This window comes from Podarcis cretensis, assembly GCF_951804945.1.
Source record: "Podarcis cretensis genome assembly, chromosome: 16".
In the NCBI taxonomy this organism is placed as follows: domain Eukaryota; kingdom Metazoa; phylum Chordata; class Lepidosauria; order Squamata; family Lacertidae; genus Podarcis; species Podarcis cretensis.
The window spans coordinates 24,189,504-24,206,218 of NC_137186.1; the positions used below are offsets into that span (position 1 = coordinate 24,189,504).

At 46.9% G+C, this 16,715-nt stretch overlaps 1 protein-coding gene across 1 annotated transcript; it reads left to right on the plus strand.

The window, feature by feature from the left end:
• Positions 1 to 851: 851 nt before the first annotated feature.
• LOC307204994 (leukemia inhibitory factor-like) lies at positions 852 to 10,409 on the plus strand. Its single transcript, XM_079957250.1, has 4 exons — positions 852 to 898; positions 1,349 to 1,479; positions 8,739 to 8,917; positions 9,906 to 10,409. The coding sequence occupies exons 2-4, from the start codon at positions 1,449 to 1,451 to the stop codon at positions 10,320 to 10,322; spliced, it is 627 nt and encodes a 208-aa protein (XP_079813376.1). The 5' UTR covers positions 852 to 898; positions 1,349 to 1,448; the 3' UTR covers positions 10,323 to 10,409.
• The last annotated feature ends 6,306 nt before the right edge of the window (positions 10,410 to 16,715 follow it).

A 16,715-nucleotide genomic window follows, 5' to 3' on the forward strand; every position in this document is an offset into this window, starting at 1 on the left:
ACCACCGTATAGTGGTTAGTGCAGATTTACAGAAGTCGTCTGTTTCTGGTTTGATCCCAGAATGTCTTACTTTTCCATAAGATTTCCTTATTTTCATTAGTGAAATGTTGGGTGGGGTCCCTATTTTCATCAGATAAATGTTGGAGGGTATGGTGTTTTGTGGCCTCCAAGCCAAGGAGATACAATAAGTAACTATATAACCTTTAGAAGACATCTGAAAGCAGCCCTGTATAGGGAAGGTTATTTAAAAAAACGTTTTATTATGTTTTTATATATGCTGGAAGCTGTCCTGAGTGGCTGGGGCAACCCAATCAGATGGGTGGGGTACGAATAATAACATTATTAGTATTATTTTCATTCTCATGGAATAGGACGTCCCTATTTTCATCAGAGAAACGTTGGAGGGTATGATATTTGTGGGTACCAGTGCTTTGCAGTGTCTGGTTTTAAACATATTTGTACTGTACTTTGGATTCTAGGCAGTGCTTTTTTTCTGGGGACACACACACCCCTAAACATTTTGTGAATCTTTGTACTTTTGTCCATTTACTCTATTTATTTTTCCTGACATGAACTATAAAATGGTGATTTTCTTGAGTCAAAACGAGAGTACCCCTAAACATTATTTTTTAAAGAGAAAAAAAAGCGCTGGTTCTAGGATTGGATTTTTTTTTACACAAATCCATTGATGTTCCAAAGTGCCCACCAGGAGGCGATAAAGCTCTCTCTCTCTCTCTCTCTCTCTCTCTCTCTCTCTCTCACACACACACACACACACACACACCCAGACTTTTCATGTACTTTCTTGGTTTTTTATTTCCTCCACAGAAATTCCTCCACCGGCTTCCGTTTTTTCTTGTTTTGCCCCGATAATTACCAAACGAGGCCATGCGTGGGTGTGCTTCTACCTTTGTACAACCCGGCCTCTCGGAAACGCTAAAGAAAGTGCCTTTCCCAGGGGAAATCATTGGGCTACAAAAGTGAAAGTTGCACTCCCCTCTGTGGCGAGGGGTGGGGTGAGAACAGAAGATGGAGGGGGGGGGGAGCCTATGATGTCAAACCTTTGGTCTGACAGCTCTTTTCCTTGCGATGACTCGTGACATGATTGTATCGATGTAGGCAGGGAAAAACAGGAGCTGATTTTTCTTCAAATGGTTGTTGTTTTATCTGCCCACTTAATTTCGTATCAAACAATTCCAAAATGAGCCACACTCGGGTGTGGAGTGGGGTGGCTGATGGGGAGGAACCAGAAAAACCACAAATGTAATGACCTCAACATTTTCATTCTTCGGAAGAGCTCAGTATTTCCACTCTCAATGAAATCTCCCTCCCCTTTCTTACAACACAGGCTCACAAGTATATATAAACCGGTGGCATCCCCAAGTATTAAGCACCACTCTCTGAATGAACACTCCTGCCAACGGCCAATTCTCTTACGTCATTCCAGGATGCAGCTTACAATGAAAGCCATCATTTCAGGTAACCCACCTTTTTCCAGTTCAAATTACTTCTTCTTTGTTGTCTTTTCCCCCCCTTCCCCTTTCCCTTTCCAAAGTTCACTGAGGACCGCTGTCAGCGCCTTCTGCCCTCTGCAGTCCAAAGCGTGACCCCGGTTGAACTTTCAACTCTATCCCTCTAGTTACTCCGAAGACTTCTGAGCATTTTGGGGCAGCGTGAGAAAAAGATGGTTTCCCTTTTTTCTTTTTGGCAGACTTCTGCTAAACTTCCTGGCAACTTCTGAAAGATTCCCCCCATATTTCTGGCTGTTGGGAGAAACACTTCACTTATCGAATTAGACATTTTAATCCCATTCCCCTCCCAAAAGGAAGTTTGGAAAGAAGGGAAATGTTATCCAGCGGATGAAGCAGCTCAGATTGTAGTCTGCCCATCATAAAAAAGGTAAAGGGACCCCATTAGGTCCAGTCGTGGCCAACTCTGGGGTTGCAGCACTCATCTCGCTTTACTGGCCAAGGGAGCCAGCGTACAGCTTATGGGTCATGTGGGCACCATGACTAAGCCGCTTCTGGCGAACCAGAGCAGCACACGGAAATGCCGTTTACCTTCCTACCGGAGTGGTACCTATTTATCTACTTGCACTTTGATGTGCTTTTGAACTGCTAGGTTGGCAGGAGCTAGGACTGAGCAACCGGAGCTCACCCTGTCACAGGGATTCGAACCGCTGACATTATGATCAGCAAGTCCTAGGCTCTGTGGTTTAACCCACAGCGCCACCCGCGTCCCACCAGCCCATCAAAGGGAGCAATCAAACCTAGAATGAAGGTATGCTAACCTCTCAAGGTTTTGGGCCTCTCTAAGGAATTATTCTATTCTTCCAGTTTGGGATTCTTAGATTGGGTCTCCTTTCCTGCTTCACAGACTCCCCTCCACTCCTCTGGTCAGGCTTACCTAAATCAGTGTTACAGAGCATTTCTATTTCACTGGATTTTCCTGAACTGTTTGGCAGTTAGAATTAGCAAGATAAGCTTTCCAAGAGCTCAGCTGCCAAGAGGTGGACAGCTTATTGTTAGAGCTCCTGAGCTGTTAATTAATGCAAACCCAGAAAAGTTTAAACAACCACCACCCCAAAACCTCAGCATCCTCTGACACCTTTAAAAGGGCACCTAGAATGGTAGAATTGTAGAGTCGGAAGGGATCCCAAGGGTCATCTAGTCCAACCCTCTGCAAAGCTAGAAGCAAGATAAGCTTTGCAAGAGCTCATGTGTTAGAGGGATGAATAACTTCTTGCTAGAACTCTTCAGCTGGTGAATTAATGGCTAATAATGCAACTTGGATAAGCTTAATAATAATAATAATAATAATAATAATAATAATACCCCAAAACCTCAGGGTTGTCCAGCACCTTCAAAAGAAAACATACCCATTTATTATAGTGTGTACATTCTAAGGCTGTGCCATCAGAATTCACCAGCACAAGATATTTTAATGGTCACTAGTTGGGATAAGAGATAAATTCAGTTTGCTTCACATCTTAATTTGGATCTACCTATTGTGCACTTCCTGGAACAGTATACAAACTGAAATGTAACCGTGCTTCAAAATTTCACACTTTCTCCAATTTTGCAATGCAGTTTTCCCACCAAAAACTCAGTACAGAGTGGCTGGGGCAACCCAGTCAGATGGGCGGCATAAAAATATTATGATTATGACTGTGGTTATGATTATTTGTAGTATACAAAATGTGCTTTATAAGGCAAAACTGGATGCAAAAAAATGGCATATTGGGCAAAGTTTAATACAAAAAAAATGTGTATAATGTGGGAGGGAGGAACATGCATTGTTTAAACTTTAAAAATTCAGAAAATGATGTGGAAATGTAGCAAACTGAATTTAAGATGGAAAAAAACAAGAGAGAAAAAGAAATAGATGGATTTGCCCATCTGTAGACACTAGCTACAAGATGGTTTTTAGAAAGGGCTAGACAATTTTTGGCTACTTATCCATAATTGGTGAACAGAACCAAACCTCTGACTAATAATACCTGCCTGGAAAAAGGGCAACAGGAGAAGCTGATGGGCTCCTGTAGGGATCCATGTGGAAGTGGATGGTTTTTGGAATGTTGGACCTGAATGCTACCCAGCAACAAATCACCTCTTCCGTCCTTGGAAATGTAATAGCTTTCACTTGAGGAGTAGCTTCTGCCTCTCATTGCAAAGAGATATTAGTGTGATCCTCTTGGACAGCCAGCCTGACTCTTGAGGAACAGAGCTGAATGCTTAGCATGGAATCATCTGCAGATCTTAGGGGAGATGCTATCACCAACAGCTCGAGTCAGGACTGCCTATGTCATATGCTCCTATTTCCCTTATCAAACAACCTCCTTGGCAGCAGCAGTGGTTTTCCGAAACCGCTTCCTCTTCCTGGAGCAAGACTGTCCTCCTCCTCAACATCCCATCAGCTGACGGGTGCACCAGACAAATGATTTTGCTTTAAGTCTGAAGGATGGGTGGGCATGGCTTGGGGGGAAATAGGGCTCAGATTGAGACCTTTGGTGGGGAGAGTTTGGCCCACAGACAAGAGGATCCCCAATTTCTGGTGCCCACATCTCTGGAGTTTGGTGGCCCCCCTTAGGCCTTGCTCAGCCTGTGCACCGTATTGTCTTTGCCTAGACGTCATGCCCAGCCTTGGCACATACCCACTGGTACTAAACCTCCTCTCCCTGCCACCTTGAGTGGGTCTAGTTGGCTGGAAGTAGCCTCTGCAATTCTCGTTGGAGAAATCTTCTGCCCTCTCTCATCCAGTTCCCCCTGCTTTCTGTCTCCTTTCACATACCTTCCGACATTTCTCTGGTGAAAATAGGGGGCCAGTGTCCAAGCTTATGAGCCCCACACCTTTTAGGGTAAGGTTACCAGATTTTTTTCAATGAATCCGGGGACACTTTTCAATTTCAATAGGAATGATAGGATTTTGTCAGGGGACTGATTTGTAAATCCGGGGACTGTCCCCGGGAAACGGGGACGTCTGGTAACCTTATTTTAGGGGCCTCTTGACAATGGATCAAAAATAATATTGATTTGACCTTGAGAGCAAATTGCAACCAATCTTCCTTAGTTCAATGTTATCCCGCTAGAGCTCACCCACGAGGCTCTCTCCTCCCCACCCTGAGATTTTGACTGCCTAGGGGCCTCCACAGGGTTGAATCCAGCACTGAGGGACGTCCTTCCATACCCTCCAATATTTCTCCAGTGAAAATAGGGGTGTCCTATGGAAAATTGGGACATTCCAAGGAACTGGGACAGCTTCTGTAAATCCAAGGCTGTCCCTGGAAAATAGGGACACATGGAAGGTCTGCTTGCAAATGTGCTTCATCCTCTGTCTTGCTCTCGTCCACACATTTGGCCAACTTCCCCCTGCCTTATACCCAGACGCTTTGCCGCTTCTCCCCACCACTCAGTTAACCCCTTGCTGTCCTCCTTGGCCCCACGAGGCTGAGCCCACCGAGCTCCTCTTTGTGTTTGAACCCCCTGCTCTTTCGATCGAGCTTTCTGCAAGTCGCTGGTCACTCCCAGACCATAGTTATTTAAGGAGTATATGGGATGGCATGTATGTCTTGGTCATTAAACAGGTCTAGGATAGGGAACCTGTGTCTCTCGAGATGTTGTTGGACTACAGCTTAGGGTTGCCTTACAGTCATACCTGGGAAGCTGAACGGGATCTGTTCCGGAAGTCCGTTCAACTTCCAAAACATTCAGAAACCAATCCTGCACTCAATTGGAAGCCGCAGAAGCCACGTTGGACGTTCAGCTTCCAAAAAACGGTCGCAAACTGGAACACTCACTTCTGGGTTTGTGGCATTTGGGTGCCAAAACATTCGAGTCGCAACTTCCGAGGTACGACTGTATTTCAAAAAGTAAAAACCAGGACGCCCTGAGCTTTTTTTAAGGAAGACCCCAACAACCCTGCAATTTTTTGATTGACTTGCCAAAGATCCAGGATAAGGTGCTGCCTTTAGAAAATCCCCCCTGGATGTCAATGCCACATCTGAAATCCCAGTAATGTCTGGGAAAATTCAGACATACGGCAGCCCTACTGCATCTTAGCCGTGTGAGTGATGGGAGCGGGAGTCTGACAACATCCAGGGCCTCTGAGGTTTCTTAAACACCCCTGTGAGAACCCCTGGAGAGCTTCTGGCTGTCAGTATAGACAGCACTGAGCTAGACCAACCAATGGTCTGGCTCCATATAAAGCAGCTTGCTGTGTTCCGCAAGGGAAGGGGCATAGCTCCTGCTTTGCATGCAGAATGACCTCACATTCCATCTTCAGGAAGGACTAATAGAGGGGTTCCCTGCCTGAAATCCTAGAGAGCCACTGCCAGTTGTAAAATCATAGAATCATAGAGTTGGAAGAGACCCCCAAGGGTATGGTTACCAGATTTTTTTCAATGAATCCAGGGACACTATTTTTTTTTGAAGCTGAGTAGCAACAGGGAGTCAGTAGTGGGGGTGGTCAGGCAACAGACCCTGGGCCCAAGCACACATGCATATTATATAAGGGTGCAAAGCCCTTCTTTCGCACCCTGTGAAACATAAATACACAGAGACTGGGCAATGGTGTGCCCCGCGCCCGAGACTTCCCCGATCTCCTTCCCCTTTCCCCCTGTGTTTTGACAGATCAGGGGAGGCTCGGGAGTCATGGGCGGGCGGCCGTTGCCCAAGAGGGGCCAGCCTGGTAGTGCAGTTGGCTCTGGCTGGCTTCGGGAGATGCTTGCTGCCATGGCGCAGGAAAAATGGTGGGCGCCACGGCCGTGAGCAGCACTAACAGGCTTGCTCTGGGCTGCTGAGGCTGCTGCTGCCATGTTTCCCGGGGACAGTTTTGCAAATCCAGGGATTGTCCCCGGGAACCGGGGACGTCTGGTAACCCTACCCAAGGGTCATCTCATCCAACCCACAGCAATGCAGGAATCTCAGCTAAAGCATCCCTGACAGACGGCCATCCAATCTCTTCTTAAAAACCCCAAATGAAGGAGAGTCCACAACCTCTTGAGGGAGACCATTCCATTATTGAACAGCTCTTGCCGTCAGAAAGTCCTTCCTGGTATTCCATCGGAATCTCCTTTCTTGTAACTTGAAGCCGTTGATTTGTGTCCTATCCTCCAGAGCAGGAGAAAACAAGCTTGCTCCATGTTCCATGTGACAGTTCTTAAGATATTTGAAGATGGCTATCATATGTCCTCTCAGTCGCCTCTTTTCCACGCTGAACACGCCAAGCTCCTTCAACCATTCCTCATCAGGCTTGACTGCCAAACCCTTGAAAATACAGTGGTACCTTGGGTTACATACGCTTCAGGTTACAGACGCTTCAAGTTACAGACTCTGCTAACTCAGAAATAGTACTTCGGGTTAAGAACTTTGCTTCAGGATGAGAACAGAAATCATGGCATGGTGGCAGCAGGAGGCCCCATTAGCTAAAGTGGTGCTTCAGGTTAAGAACAGTTTCAGGTTAAGAATGGACCTCCAGAACGAATTAAGTACTTAACCCGAGGTACCACTTAACTGAGTTGGATAGACCAATGGGGAAAGACTATAGCGAAGGGGATAGCGCAACTATTTCACATGCAGATGGTCCTAATGTTCAGTTCCTGGCATCTCCAGGTAGGGCTGGGAATGTCCCTTGCCTGAGACCTAAGGAGCGGCTGCCAGTCAGTGCAGACAATATTAAGCTTGTTAGTATAAGGTAGCTTCCTATGCCCTGCTTTCTTCTTTTTCTTTTTACTTTTGTGGGACACCTGCCTAGCGCACAGTCCTCCTCCGACAGTCAAAAAGAGAAATAACTGTGAAATGAGGGAAGAGGTTTCCCCAAATTTCTGCTTTGATGCTGAGCTGGAGATGTTCCCGGTAGGAACCGCTTTGCATATTTGACATTGTTTGGCCTGCGGTTATGAAATCTGGGAAGGTTGCCACCCGTCACTCAGAACCGAGGGGAATTCTGGTGACGTTGGCTGGGCAAGGCTGCACGAATCAAACAATAGCACATGGGAGCTGTGGGTGGCCAGCGAGGGAGTTACACATCCAGCTATAGTAGCCTGGAAGAGGAGCAGCAGAGAGTAAAGAAAACCAGGGGAGAGTAAGGAGAGGGCATTTGCAATTCACTCTCAGGACTGGTGGTGTTTGGGGAGGGGGAAACCCAGAGGGCCACCAATGGCCCAGCTGTTTCACATCTATATTTTTCATTTATATATTTATTTCGCTCAATAACCAGTATGGAAGGTAGGAAGCAAAACAGAGCACGTAAAACACAATAGGATACATTAAGCACACTATTAAACAGTGAGAAATATAAAATAATTATATTAAAGCAGTAAGAAAACAACGTAAGGGGTTAATAATTTTAAAATTAACCCTGTTCTCACAGTGGAGGCAGAGGATAGCCACTGTGACTAGCAGCCATTGAGAACATTGTCCTCGCATGAATTTGTCCAGTCCTCTTTCAAAGGTATAATAATAATAACAACAACAACAACAACAACAACAACAACAACAACAACAACAATGACATCCAAGTTGGTGACCATCACTGCAGCAGTGAGTTCCACAGTTTAACACTGCGCTTCCTGAAGAAGTCCTTTCTTTTATCTGCATTCATGAAAATAATGCACAAAGATGCATTATGGCAGGGGGAATTCCTTGCAAAATAAGTGAATAACTAAAAGTAAAGGTAAAGGGACCCCTGACCATTAGGTCCAGTCGTGACCGACTCTGGGGTTGCGGCGCTCATCTCGTTTTATTGGCTGAGGGAGCCGGCGTACAGCTTCCGGGTCATGTGGCCAGCATCACTAAGCTGCTTCTGACAAACCAGAGCAGTGCACAGAAACGCCGTTTACCTTCCCGCCGGAGCGGGACCTATTTATCTACTTGCACTTCATGCTTTCAAACTGCTAGGTTGGCAGGAGCAGAGACTGAACAACAGGAGCTCACCCCCTCACAGGGATTCGAACCGCCGACCTTCTGATCGGCAAGCCCTGGGCTCTGTGGTTTAACCCGTGTCCCTTAAGTGAAAAATACATGTGTGCATTAGGCAAAGTTGGCTCTGTCGCACAGTTAGCCCTGGGTAGCGTTTGGCATTTGAAATGCATCAGAACACAAGCCTGAGTGGCATATAAGCACCCAGAGCCTCCTGCTTCTCTTTCTTTACTTGCTGTATGTTTGGTTCTGGGGCACATTGTTTCCCTACTGGACAGCAAATCCTGACGCATCCTTTTCTCCTCCTCCTCTTCCGCACAGGAGTTGTTCCTTTGCTGCTAGCCATGCACTGCCGACTGGTGCCCGGAAAACCCCTCCTGAGGAACAGGCGGAACCTCATGTGTGACAACATTGGCCCTTGCGGAGAAACAGTCTTCAATCAAATTAAGTGCCAAGTGACACGTCTCAATTTGTCGGCCCCAGGTCTCTTTGATGCCTATGTAAGTTTTGGGTGTAGAGGGGAGGCTGGGAACTTCAGGCACAGGAATGTGGCCCTCCAGGGCAGTCTAGCTGGCCCTCGGGACTCTTCCCAGGCCACACCTGATTTGCACCCTCCTTGAGTGTTTTTGCCGGGCTGGGATATGTCCCTGAATTCTGATGATGCTCCTTACTCTCCTGGATAGAGAGAGGATGGAGAGAGAGTGTATGTGTAGAAACTAGTCTGTTGTAGAAATTTGCATTCGTTGCTCCACCAACATTTGCTTCTGGTCCCGTCCACCAATGGCACAGGCCTTCCAGAAGGTTATTTGTATGGGAATGTGGTCCTTCAACAAAAAATGTGCATCTATTAAAGTCTGCATCCAAATGAATATCTTAGTAAAAACAATATACAAAAATGCATTAGGGGAAATTGATTTCTAAAAATGCATACACAAGGGGCAATTGCATGCAAAAATATATGTGCTAGGAGGAAGTCATCCTTAATCACTGATAAATTTGTATGAGGACCTTAAAAAGTAAAATAAAATCACCAACAGATACGGAAATGTGTCAAGCTGAACCTAAGATTGGAAGGAGAAAATGAAATCAGCAGATTAATCCACTCCCAGAAATGTGCTTCTTAAGTTGGTTTTAGGTGGGTTTTAACAAAGGCGCTTTACAAGCATTGGTTCCCGCTCTCAAATCTTGATTGTTACTGCCAATGGCCAGCATTAAAGAAACATTATGAAAGATAAAAGCACATTATCCCGATAATAGAATCATAGAATTGTAGAGTGGGAAGGGACCACAAGGGTCCTCTAGTTCAACCCCCTGCGATGCAGAAACTTAAGACTTGAACCCACAACCTGAGATTAAGTGTCTCATGCTCTCCTGACTATTTTTGGCCAGATGTGTAGAACAAGGGTATTTTTTTAAAAGCAGCATAAAGTAAAGTAAAATGGGTATCAATGCCAGCTATAATTTGGTTCCTCCTTCTGTCCCGAGCAGCTGGAGAGCCAGGGCTCCCCCTTCAACAGAGCGGAGGTGAAATCGCTTTGCGTCTCCAAAGACACTTTCCCCTCCTTCAACAACTGGACCAGGAAAGAGATGCTGATCTCGCTGTACAAGATCTTCACCTTTTTCAACGCCTCCCTGGGCAACATCACCAGAGACCAGGAGAACAACGACAGGAAGGACCTGCTGGAACGGCTCAGCAACACCACCGCCAAGACGCGAGGCCTCCTAGCCAACCTCACCTGCCTGTTGTGCTCCGAGTACAAAGTCACTGACGTGAAGGTTACCTACGGCTCGGAGGAAACGGGAGCATTTGAGAAGAAGAAGCAGGGCTGCTGGGCCCTGAGGATGTACACAGAGACCATCCCGCTCATCGCTCAGGCCTTGGGGAAATGCCATAGGCAGAGATGAGCTTTCGCGTGAGACCATGCTAAGAACTCTTTGCCTGCAGCGTCAACCCAACATGTTATGGGTTGTATCCATAGCCCTGGGGATGACATCATACAGTCATTTCTCCCCATGGGTCTTTTTCCTTTCTGGATCAGGAAGGCTGGGGGGGGGGGGAGCTGCAGAGTTCTGGAGAAATGTTTACTGGGGGGAGGGGGGCCGAGCACACCCAACAACCTCAGCTACCTCACCGTGATATGATAAGCTTTTGCACACCTGTTCGCAGTTACTTAGTTTTACAGACTTCACTACTCACAGTCAGGGTGGTCAAAGGGGTTTAAAACGGTGCTCAGTCCTGAGCCTGTATGTGGAGCAGGGAAGCTCCTGCTATCCTGAGCGATTCAGGCTGCACTCCTAGCCTTACTTACCTGGGAGTAAGCCCGGTTGAATCCAGTAGGACTTGCTTCTGAACAAACCAGGTTAGGATTGCAGCCCATCTCACTAAGTGGCCGTAGCTAAGCCTCTGTCTGTCTGTCTGTCTGTCTGTCTGTCTGTCTGTCTGTCTCTGCCTCTGGGCTCATCTACACATAGCTTTGCTCTGCATTTCTAGGCACTGATCCACGCTTTAAAGTTCCCTGTCCAAGCACTTTTTCTTTTTTGTCCCAGGGCTTTCCCAGCAAAAAACCCCATTTTTTCACCACTGAATTTTGCCTCTGAAACCTAAATTGCTGTTTGTCGCTGGATAGCTCAGTTGGTCAGAGCGTGGTGCTGATAACGCCAAGGTTGCAGGTTCGATCCCCGTACGGGACAGCTGCACATTCCTGCATTGCAGGGGGCTGGGCAAGATGATCCTCAGGGTCCCTTCCAACTCTATGATTCTGTATGATTCCAATTCAGCGTTAAAGAGCAGGTTTTCCTGGGGGGAACTGGCAGGGCCAAACAGCAACAACAACACTGGTTGCAATTTTTCGTAGGGGAAAAGTTACTGTATTTTTCGCTCTATAAGACGCACCAGACCACAAGACGCACCTAGTTTTTTGTGGAGGAAAGCAAGAAAAAAAATATTCTGAATCTCAGAAGCTAGAACAGCAAGAGGGATCGCTGAGCAGTGAAAGCAGCAATCCCTCTTGCTGTTCTGGCTTCTGGGATAGCTGTGCAGCCTGCATTCGCTCCATAAGACGCACACACATTTCCCCTTACTTTTTAGGAGGGAAAAAGTGAGTCTTATAGAGCAAAAAATATGGTAGGTCCAGAAGTGCCAGCTGGCGAGGGCAATTTGAGGTGGGGGACGCAACATTGTGTGCGTGACATTGCCACATCCTGCCTCCCTCCCTAAGCCGGACAAAAGATTCCCAGGCTTTAGGAAGGAGGCGCCTGGGGAACATTTAGGGGACTAGCCTAGTTCCCCTAGTTGACTGACCACACACCACTGGCTTGGACACGGACTGGAAAACCGCAGGTCTGTGCTAGAAAGCACAGGGCAAAAGTTAAGTGTGGGTGAGCCCTCTTGTCTTTCTCTCTGCCTTACCTGACACCATGCCGATCTGCAATACTGATAATAATGCTGACCTACCTTACAGGGTTGTCCTTAGGATTATGGCAAGATGATGTAATACGCTTTGAACCCTCCGAAAAAGGGTTATTTTCTCACGCTCAGAACTTAAGATTTCTTTTTTTACTGTGTTCAGTCTCAGATGTTGACACTGGCCAGTTTCAATGTGATTTGGGGTTTCTCACCTCCCAACTCTTTTCAGTGTTGAGCAATGGGTAATTAGGATTAGCAGTAGTAAGTGTGCGTTTAAATATTGGCATAGGCGCAAAGCACAATGCCTGGGCTTCCCCCCTCCCTTTTTAATGGGGGGGGCGCAGATGGGAATATCGCCCGAATCGTAATGGAGTCAAGCTTTCTCAAAGGGTCCACAGTTTCTTGCGGGTGTTTGTATATTTATTTTAAGAAATAACCAGCAGCTCAAGAGTAAGCATAATTCTACAGCTATAATATTTATTAGATGGTATCGTTATTATTATAACAACAGCTCTTCATAGTTGCAACTCCGTGAGTCTATCGATAGTTGTTAGAACAGGAGACAGGATAACATATGGAAAGCCACAAATGCAGATGAGCAAGCAATTTTAAAAAGTATGTATGTATTTTTAAAACCACCCATTCCAGAGTAGAGATTGAAAACAACAACACAGCAATTATAGGAAAACAGGGAACTGCTTTATACAGAGTCAGGCTAATGGGTCCATCTAGTTTAGTGTTGCCTACACTGATTGGCAGCAGCTCTCCAGGACCTTAGTCTGGGACCTCAGATGCCACTGAGCTATGGCCACTTCCCAAATTCATGGATACCAAGAGTCAAAATACCAGAACCGAAACATCATAGTTTAAAACACTGCGTGATACAGAGATAGCAATATCTTCTTGAAACTCTTGGGGAAATAAAAAAGGCACTTTGCCTCGTGTGATATTAAAGTTGGGGCTGGGGAGACTTTTCTGGCAAGAAGAGCCTTTGGTCCTGTTCCAAAAAAAAAGAAAGAATGTGTCTGGGAAGGAATCCTCAGACTGACCGGTGAATGTTGACATTTCCCAGCAATGTACGGTGCAATATAGTGGCGGTCTGGGACCCGATTTTTAAAATGCTTGAATTTGCTTTGCACTCAGCTGACCCGTTTGGACAGTTCACTGCAGTCCGTGCCTTCTTCATGCCAGAGGTTGCACTCATGGGAGCAGAGGTGGCCCACCTCTCCCCCCCCCTCCTCAAGATATGAGGAAATAACCTACCTATGCTTAGCCATCAAACTCCAATTATGACCTACCTCCTTGGAGGGATGGTGTGAGGATATTTAATGTTTAGTGATTTGTTTTTGTTGTATAAATATAATATAATAATAATAATAATAATAATAATAATAATAATAATAATAGAGTATATTTATTTGATCTTTGGCAATAGGGTAGCCAATGTGCCTTCCACTGAAGGGAAGTCCAGGCAAAGATTCTGACAGCACTTGCCACTCCCTTCTATGCAGTCCTACTAAGGGAGAGGCCACTTTCCCGCCATTTTAACCCACAGGCACTGCCGGCCCACCCATGAGGCGGGATGAAGCACCTGCCTCAGTCGGCAGAAATGCAAGAGGCCCCACCGCTGCCGAAATGCCCCCCTCTCGCCGGCGAGAGGGATGTGTTCCGGTGCGCGGCATTGACGCTTGTCTCTCTCTCTCTCTTGGGCTAAGACAAGCAGTAATGCTCTGAAGAGCGCAGGATTTTATACGACTTGTTTTATATGACCTTCAGAAAGAACGTGTCTCGAATGAATAATAATATTGTGCAATATTTAAATATTTATTTTTTTATACTATTATATTTTTTTTTGTATGGAAAGAATGCCTTTCATAAAATAAACATTTCCAAAAAGAAGTTCTGAGGAACCCTGTCGTTGCTGGTTTGTTTCTGATCTGCCTGGCTTTTAGAAGAGTTTGGATTTGATATCCCGCTTTTTCACTACCCGAAGGAGTCTCATAAGAGCATCTGAAGAGTCCCATAGCTGGATCTGGCAAAAAAACTCCATCCAGTCCAACTTCCTGGAGCCACCTGATTGGCCACTGTGGAATACAGCTTCCCGTATCCCTACAGTGGCCAATCAGGTGGCTCCAGGAAATTCATAGGCTGGGCACGAAGGCAACAGCCCTCTCTTACTGCTATTCATAAGAACATCAGAATCAGCCGGCACTTGCATCAGCCCAGTGACCCATCTAGTCCAGTATCCTGTTCTCACAGTGGCCAACCAGATGCCCCAATGGGAAACCCAAAAGCAGGACCTGAGTGAAAAAGCACTTGTGATTCCCAGCACCTGGTGTTCAGAAGCTTACTGCCTCTGACTGAAAATACATTTCGCAATTGTTTTTAATTGTCACGGCCTCCATGAATACAGCGGTGCAGTTAGCTAATTTTAAACTCTGGAGTCAGTGGCCCCTTCTTTAGATAGCAATACTGCTTGCTTCGAGGGATGCGGGTGGCACTGTGGATTAAATCACAGAGCCTAGGGTTTGCCGATCAGAAGGTCGGCGGTTCGAATCCCCACGACGGGGTGAGCTCCCGTTGCTCGGTCCCTGCTCCTGCCAACCTAGCAGTTCGAAAGCACATCAAAGTGCAAGTAGATAAATAGGTACCGCTCCGGCGGGAAGGTAAACGGCGTTTCCGTGCGCTGCTCTGGTTCGCCAGAAGCGGCTTAGTCATGCTGGCCACATGACCCGGAAGCTGTACGCCGGCTCCCTCGGCCAGTAAAGAGAGATGAGCGCCGCAACCCCAGAGTCGTCACAACTGGACCGAATGGTCAGGGGTCCCTTTACCTTTACCTTTTATGTTAAAGATGCACCTCTTTATCCTGGCCTTTGACCCCTGAGTAGAAGGGCTTGAATCTCCAGGTGAGTGAGAGTGCCTTTAATAAAATAAATCGTTAAGAAGAGTGTGCATGCAGCTTGCAAACTTCAGCCCAGAAGGAGCTGGCTGTGAATTGTAGCATGGGCATTCTAGGGGGAGGGGGTCTGCACTTCTCTGCTCCCCTCTCCCAATTAACCTCCGTCTCCTGGGTCTGTCCCCATGACATCACCAGAGGCTGCCTAAACGACATCAAATGTGGCCTCCCTCCACATTATCACCAGGGGCTGCCCCTAGGTCTCAGGGCCCTGAAATCTCTGGATGCTCCCGACTTGGCAAACTTATGCAGGTGTCCAGAGAACCAGACTGTGAGGCAGCAATGGGCGAGAGGCAGTCTGGACCTTCACGTACTGAAAATCCCCCCAGCGCCAAAGGGAAGAGCCATATGATGATTTGCAAGCTTGAGGGCTGGAGGGCAGGCAAAAGGATCAGATAAAAGCCGCAGCCAGTCCTGAGATTCCATCATTTAGCTAAGCTAAGACCACCTAGGTCTTCCAAAGGACAACGACCTCCTCCTCCTCCGGCTAATGAAACTGGGTTGTATCAATGCACAAGAAGGCGATTGTGATTTTGCATGCCGAGTGATGAAATCCTCCCGCCAAAGGCTTGCAGGAGCCTTGCCAAACCTTCCTGGAGTGAGACAGAAAGCGGACAGAAAGCGGATGAGCTAAGATCCTGTTTGATCATCGCCCTTCGTCTCTGGGGAATGCAAAATCCCTTTTCTCTCTGGGAGGAACGACATGCCCCGTCAGGTTGCTTAGGCCTTTCCTGGGCTCCCCGAGGGGAAGAAATCACGAGGGGTGTCGAGGGATGACCTTTGGCCGTTGGTGATGCAAGGCGGCTGAGGCCAGCTTGTCCTTTTGGCAGCCCCCAGACAATGGCCGAGGAGGACAAATGCTGCATTGATGGCTCCTTTTAGACTTCCCTGCAGAGAAAAGGTCTCACCATGTGTCACTGACTGTCCTGCTGAGACGGCATTGGAGTTCTGCGTCACGCAGACCTACGGCAGCCAAACGCTTAATCCAGGCTCTCCCTTTTGGTTCTGAGGCACGGAGGCTCTGCCCTTTCGGGGCAAGGAGAATCAGAGGCCTGTTCCTGCTGCCTCCGCAGGGCACGGGATGGTGAAACTGGAGGACAAATCTCTTCTTTTGGTTGCCCTTTTAAACGGAGTTTAAGAAAGAAAAGAAAGTCTGTGGACTCTCGGCTGTGTAGTTACACTCAGATGAGCAGCCTGGAATTCTTTGCTTGCTTAAAGCATCTGCTTGCTTCTTGGGTAACCATGAAGCCTCCTCTAGTGTAACCAAATGGAAAGAAAGTCGGGCGTTGGCGTCTCAGACGTTCAGAGCTTTTATTTAAATTGAAATATTGAAATACTTTATTGTCACTTGTATAACTTGTATACAGTGAGATTACATTAGCACCCTCCACTCAGCTCTCTTAGTCTTAATTCCCCTTGTTTACTAGAATCATAGAATCATAGAGTTGGAAGAGACCACAAGGGCCATCGAGTCCAACCCCCTGCCAAGCAGGAAACACCATCAGAGCACTCCTGACATATGGTTGTCAAGCCTCTGTTTAAAGACCTCCAAATAAGGAGACTCCACCACACTCCTTGGCAGCAAATTCCACTGTCAAACAGCTCTTACTGTCAGGAAGTTCTTCCTAATGTTTAGGTGGAATCTTCTTTCTTGTAGTTTGGATCCATTGCTCCGTGTCCGCTTCTCTGGAGCAGCAGAAAACAACCTTTCTCCCTCCTCTATGTGACATCCTTTTATATATTTGAACATGGCAATCATATCACCCCTTAACCTCCTCTTCTCCAGGCTAAACATGCCCGGCTCCCTTAGCCGTTCCTCATAAGGCATCGTTTCCAGGCCTTTGACCATTTTGGTTGCCCTCCTCTGGACACGTTCCAGTTTGTCAGTGTCCTTCTTGAACTGTGGTGCCCAGAACTGGACACAGTACTCCAGGTG

Excerpts from the sequence above, each read along its gene's own strand:
- LOC307204994 (XM_079957250.1), top strand. The coding sequence starts at position 1,449 with ATGCAGCTTACAATGAAAGCCATCATTTCAG. Across the intron at positions 1,480-8,738 it reads AATGAAAGCCATCATTTCAG|GAGTTGTTCCTTTGCTGCTA; the intron begins GTAACCCACCTT and ends TCTTCCGCACAG. Across the intron at positions 8,918-9,905 it reads CAGGTCTCTTTGATGCCTAT|CTGGAGAGCCAGGGCTCCCC; the intron begins GTAAGTTTTGGG and ends TGTCCCGAGCAG.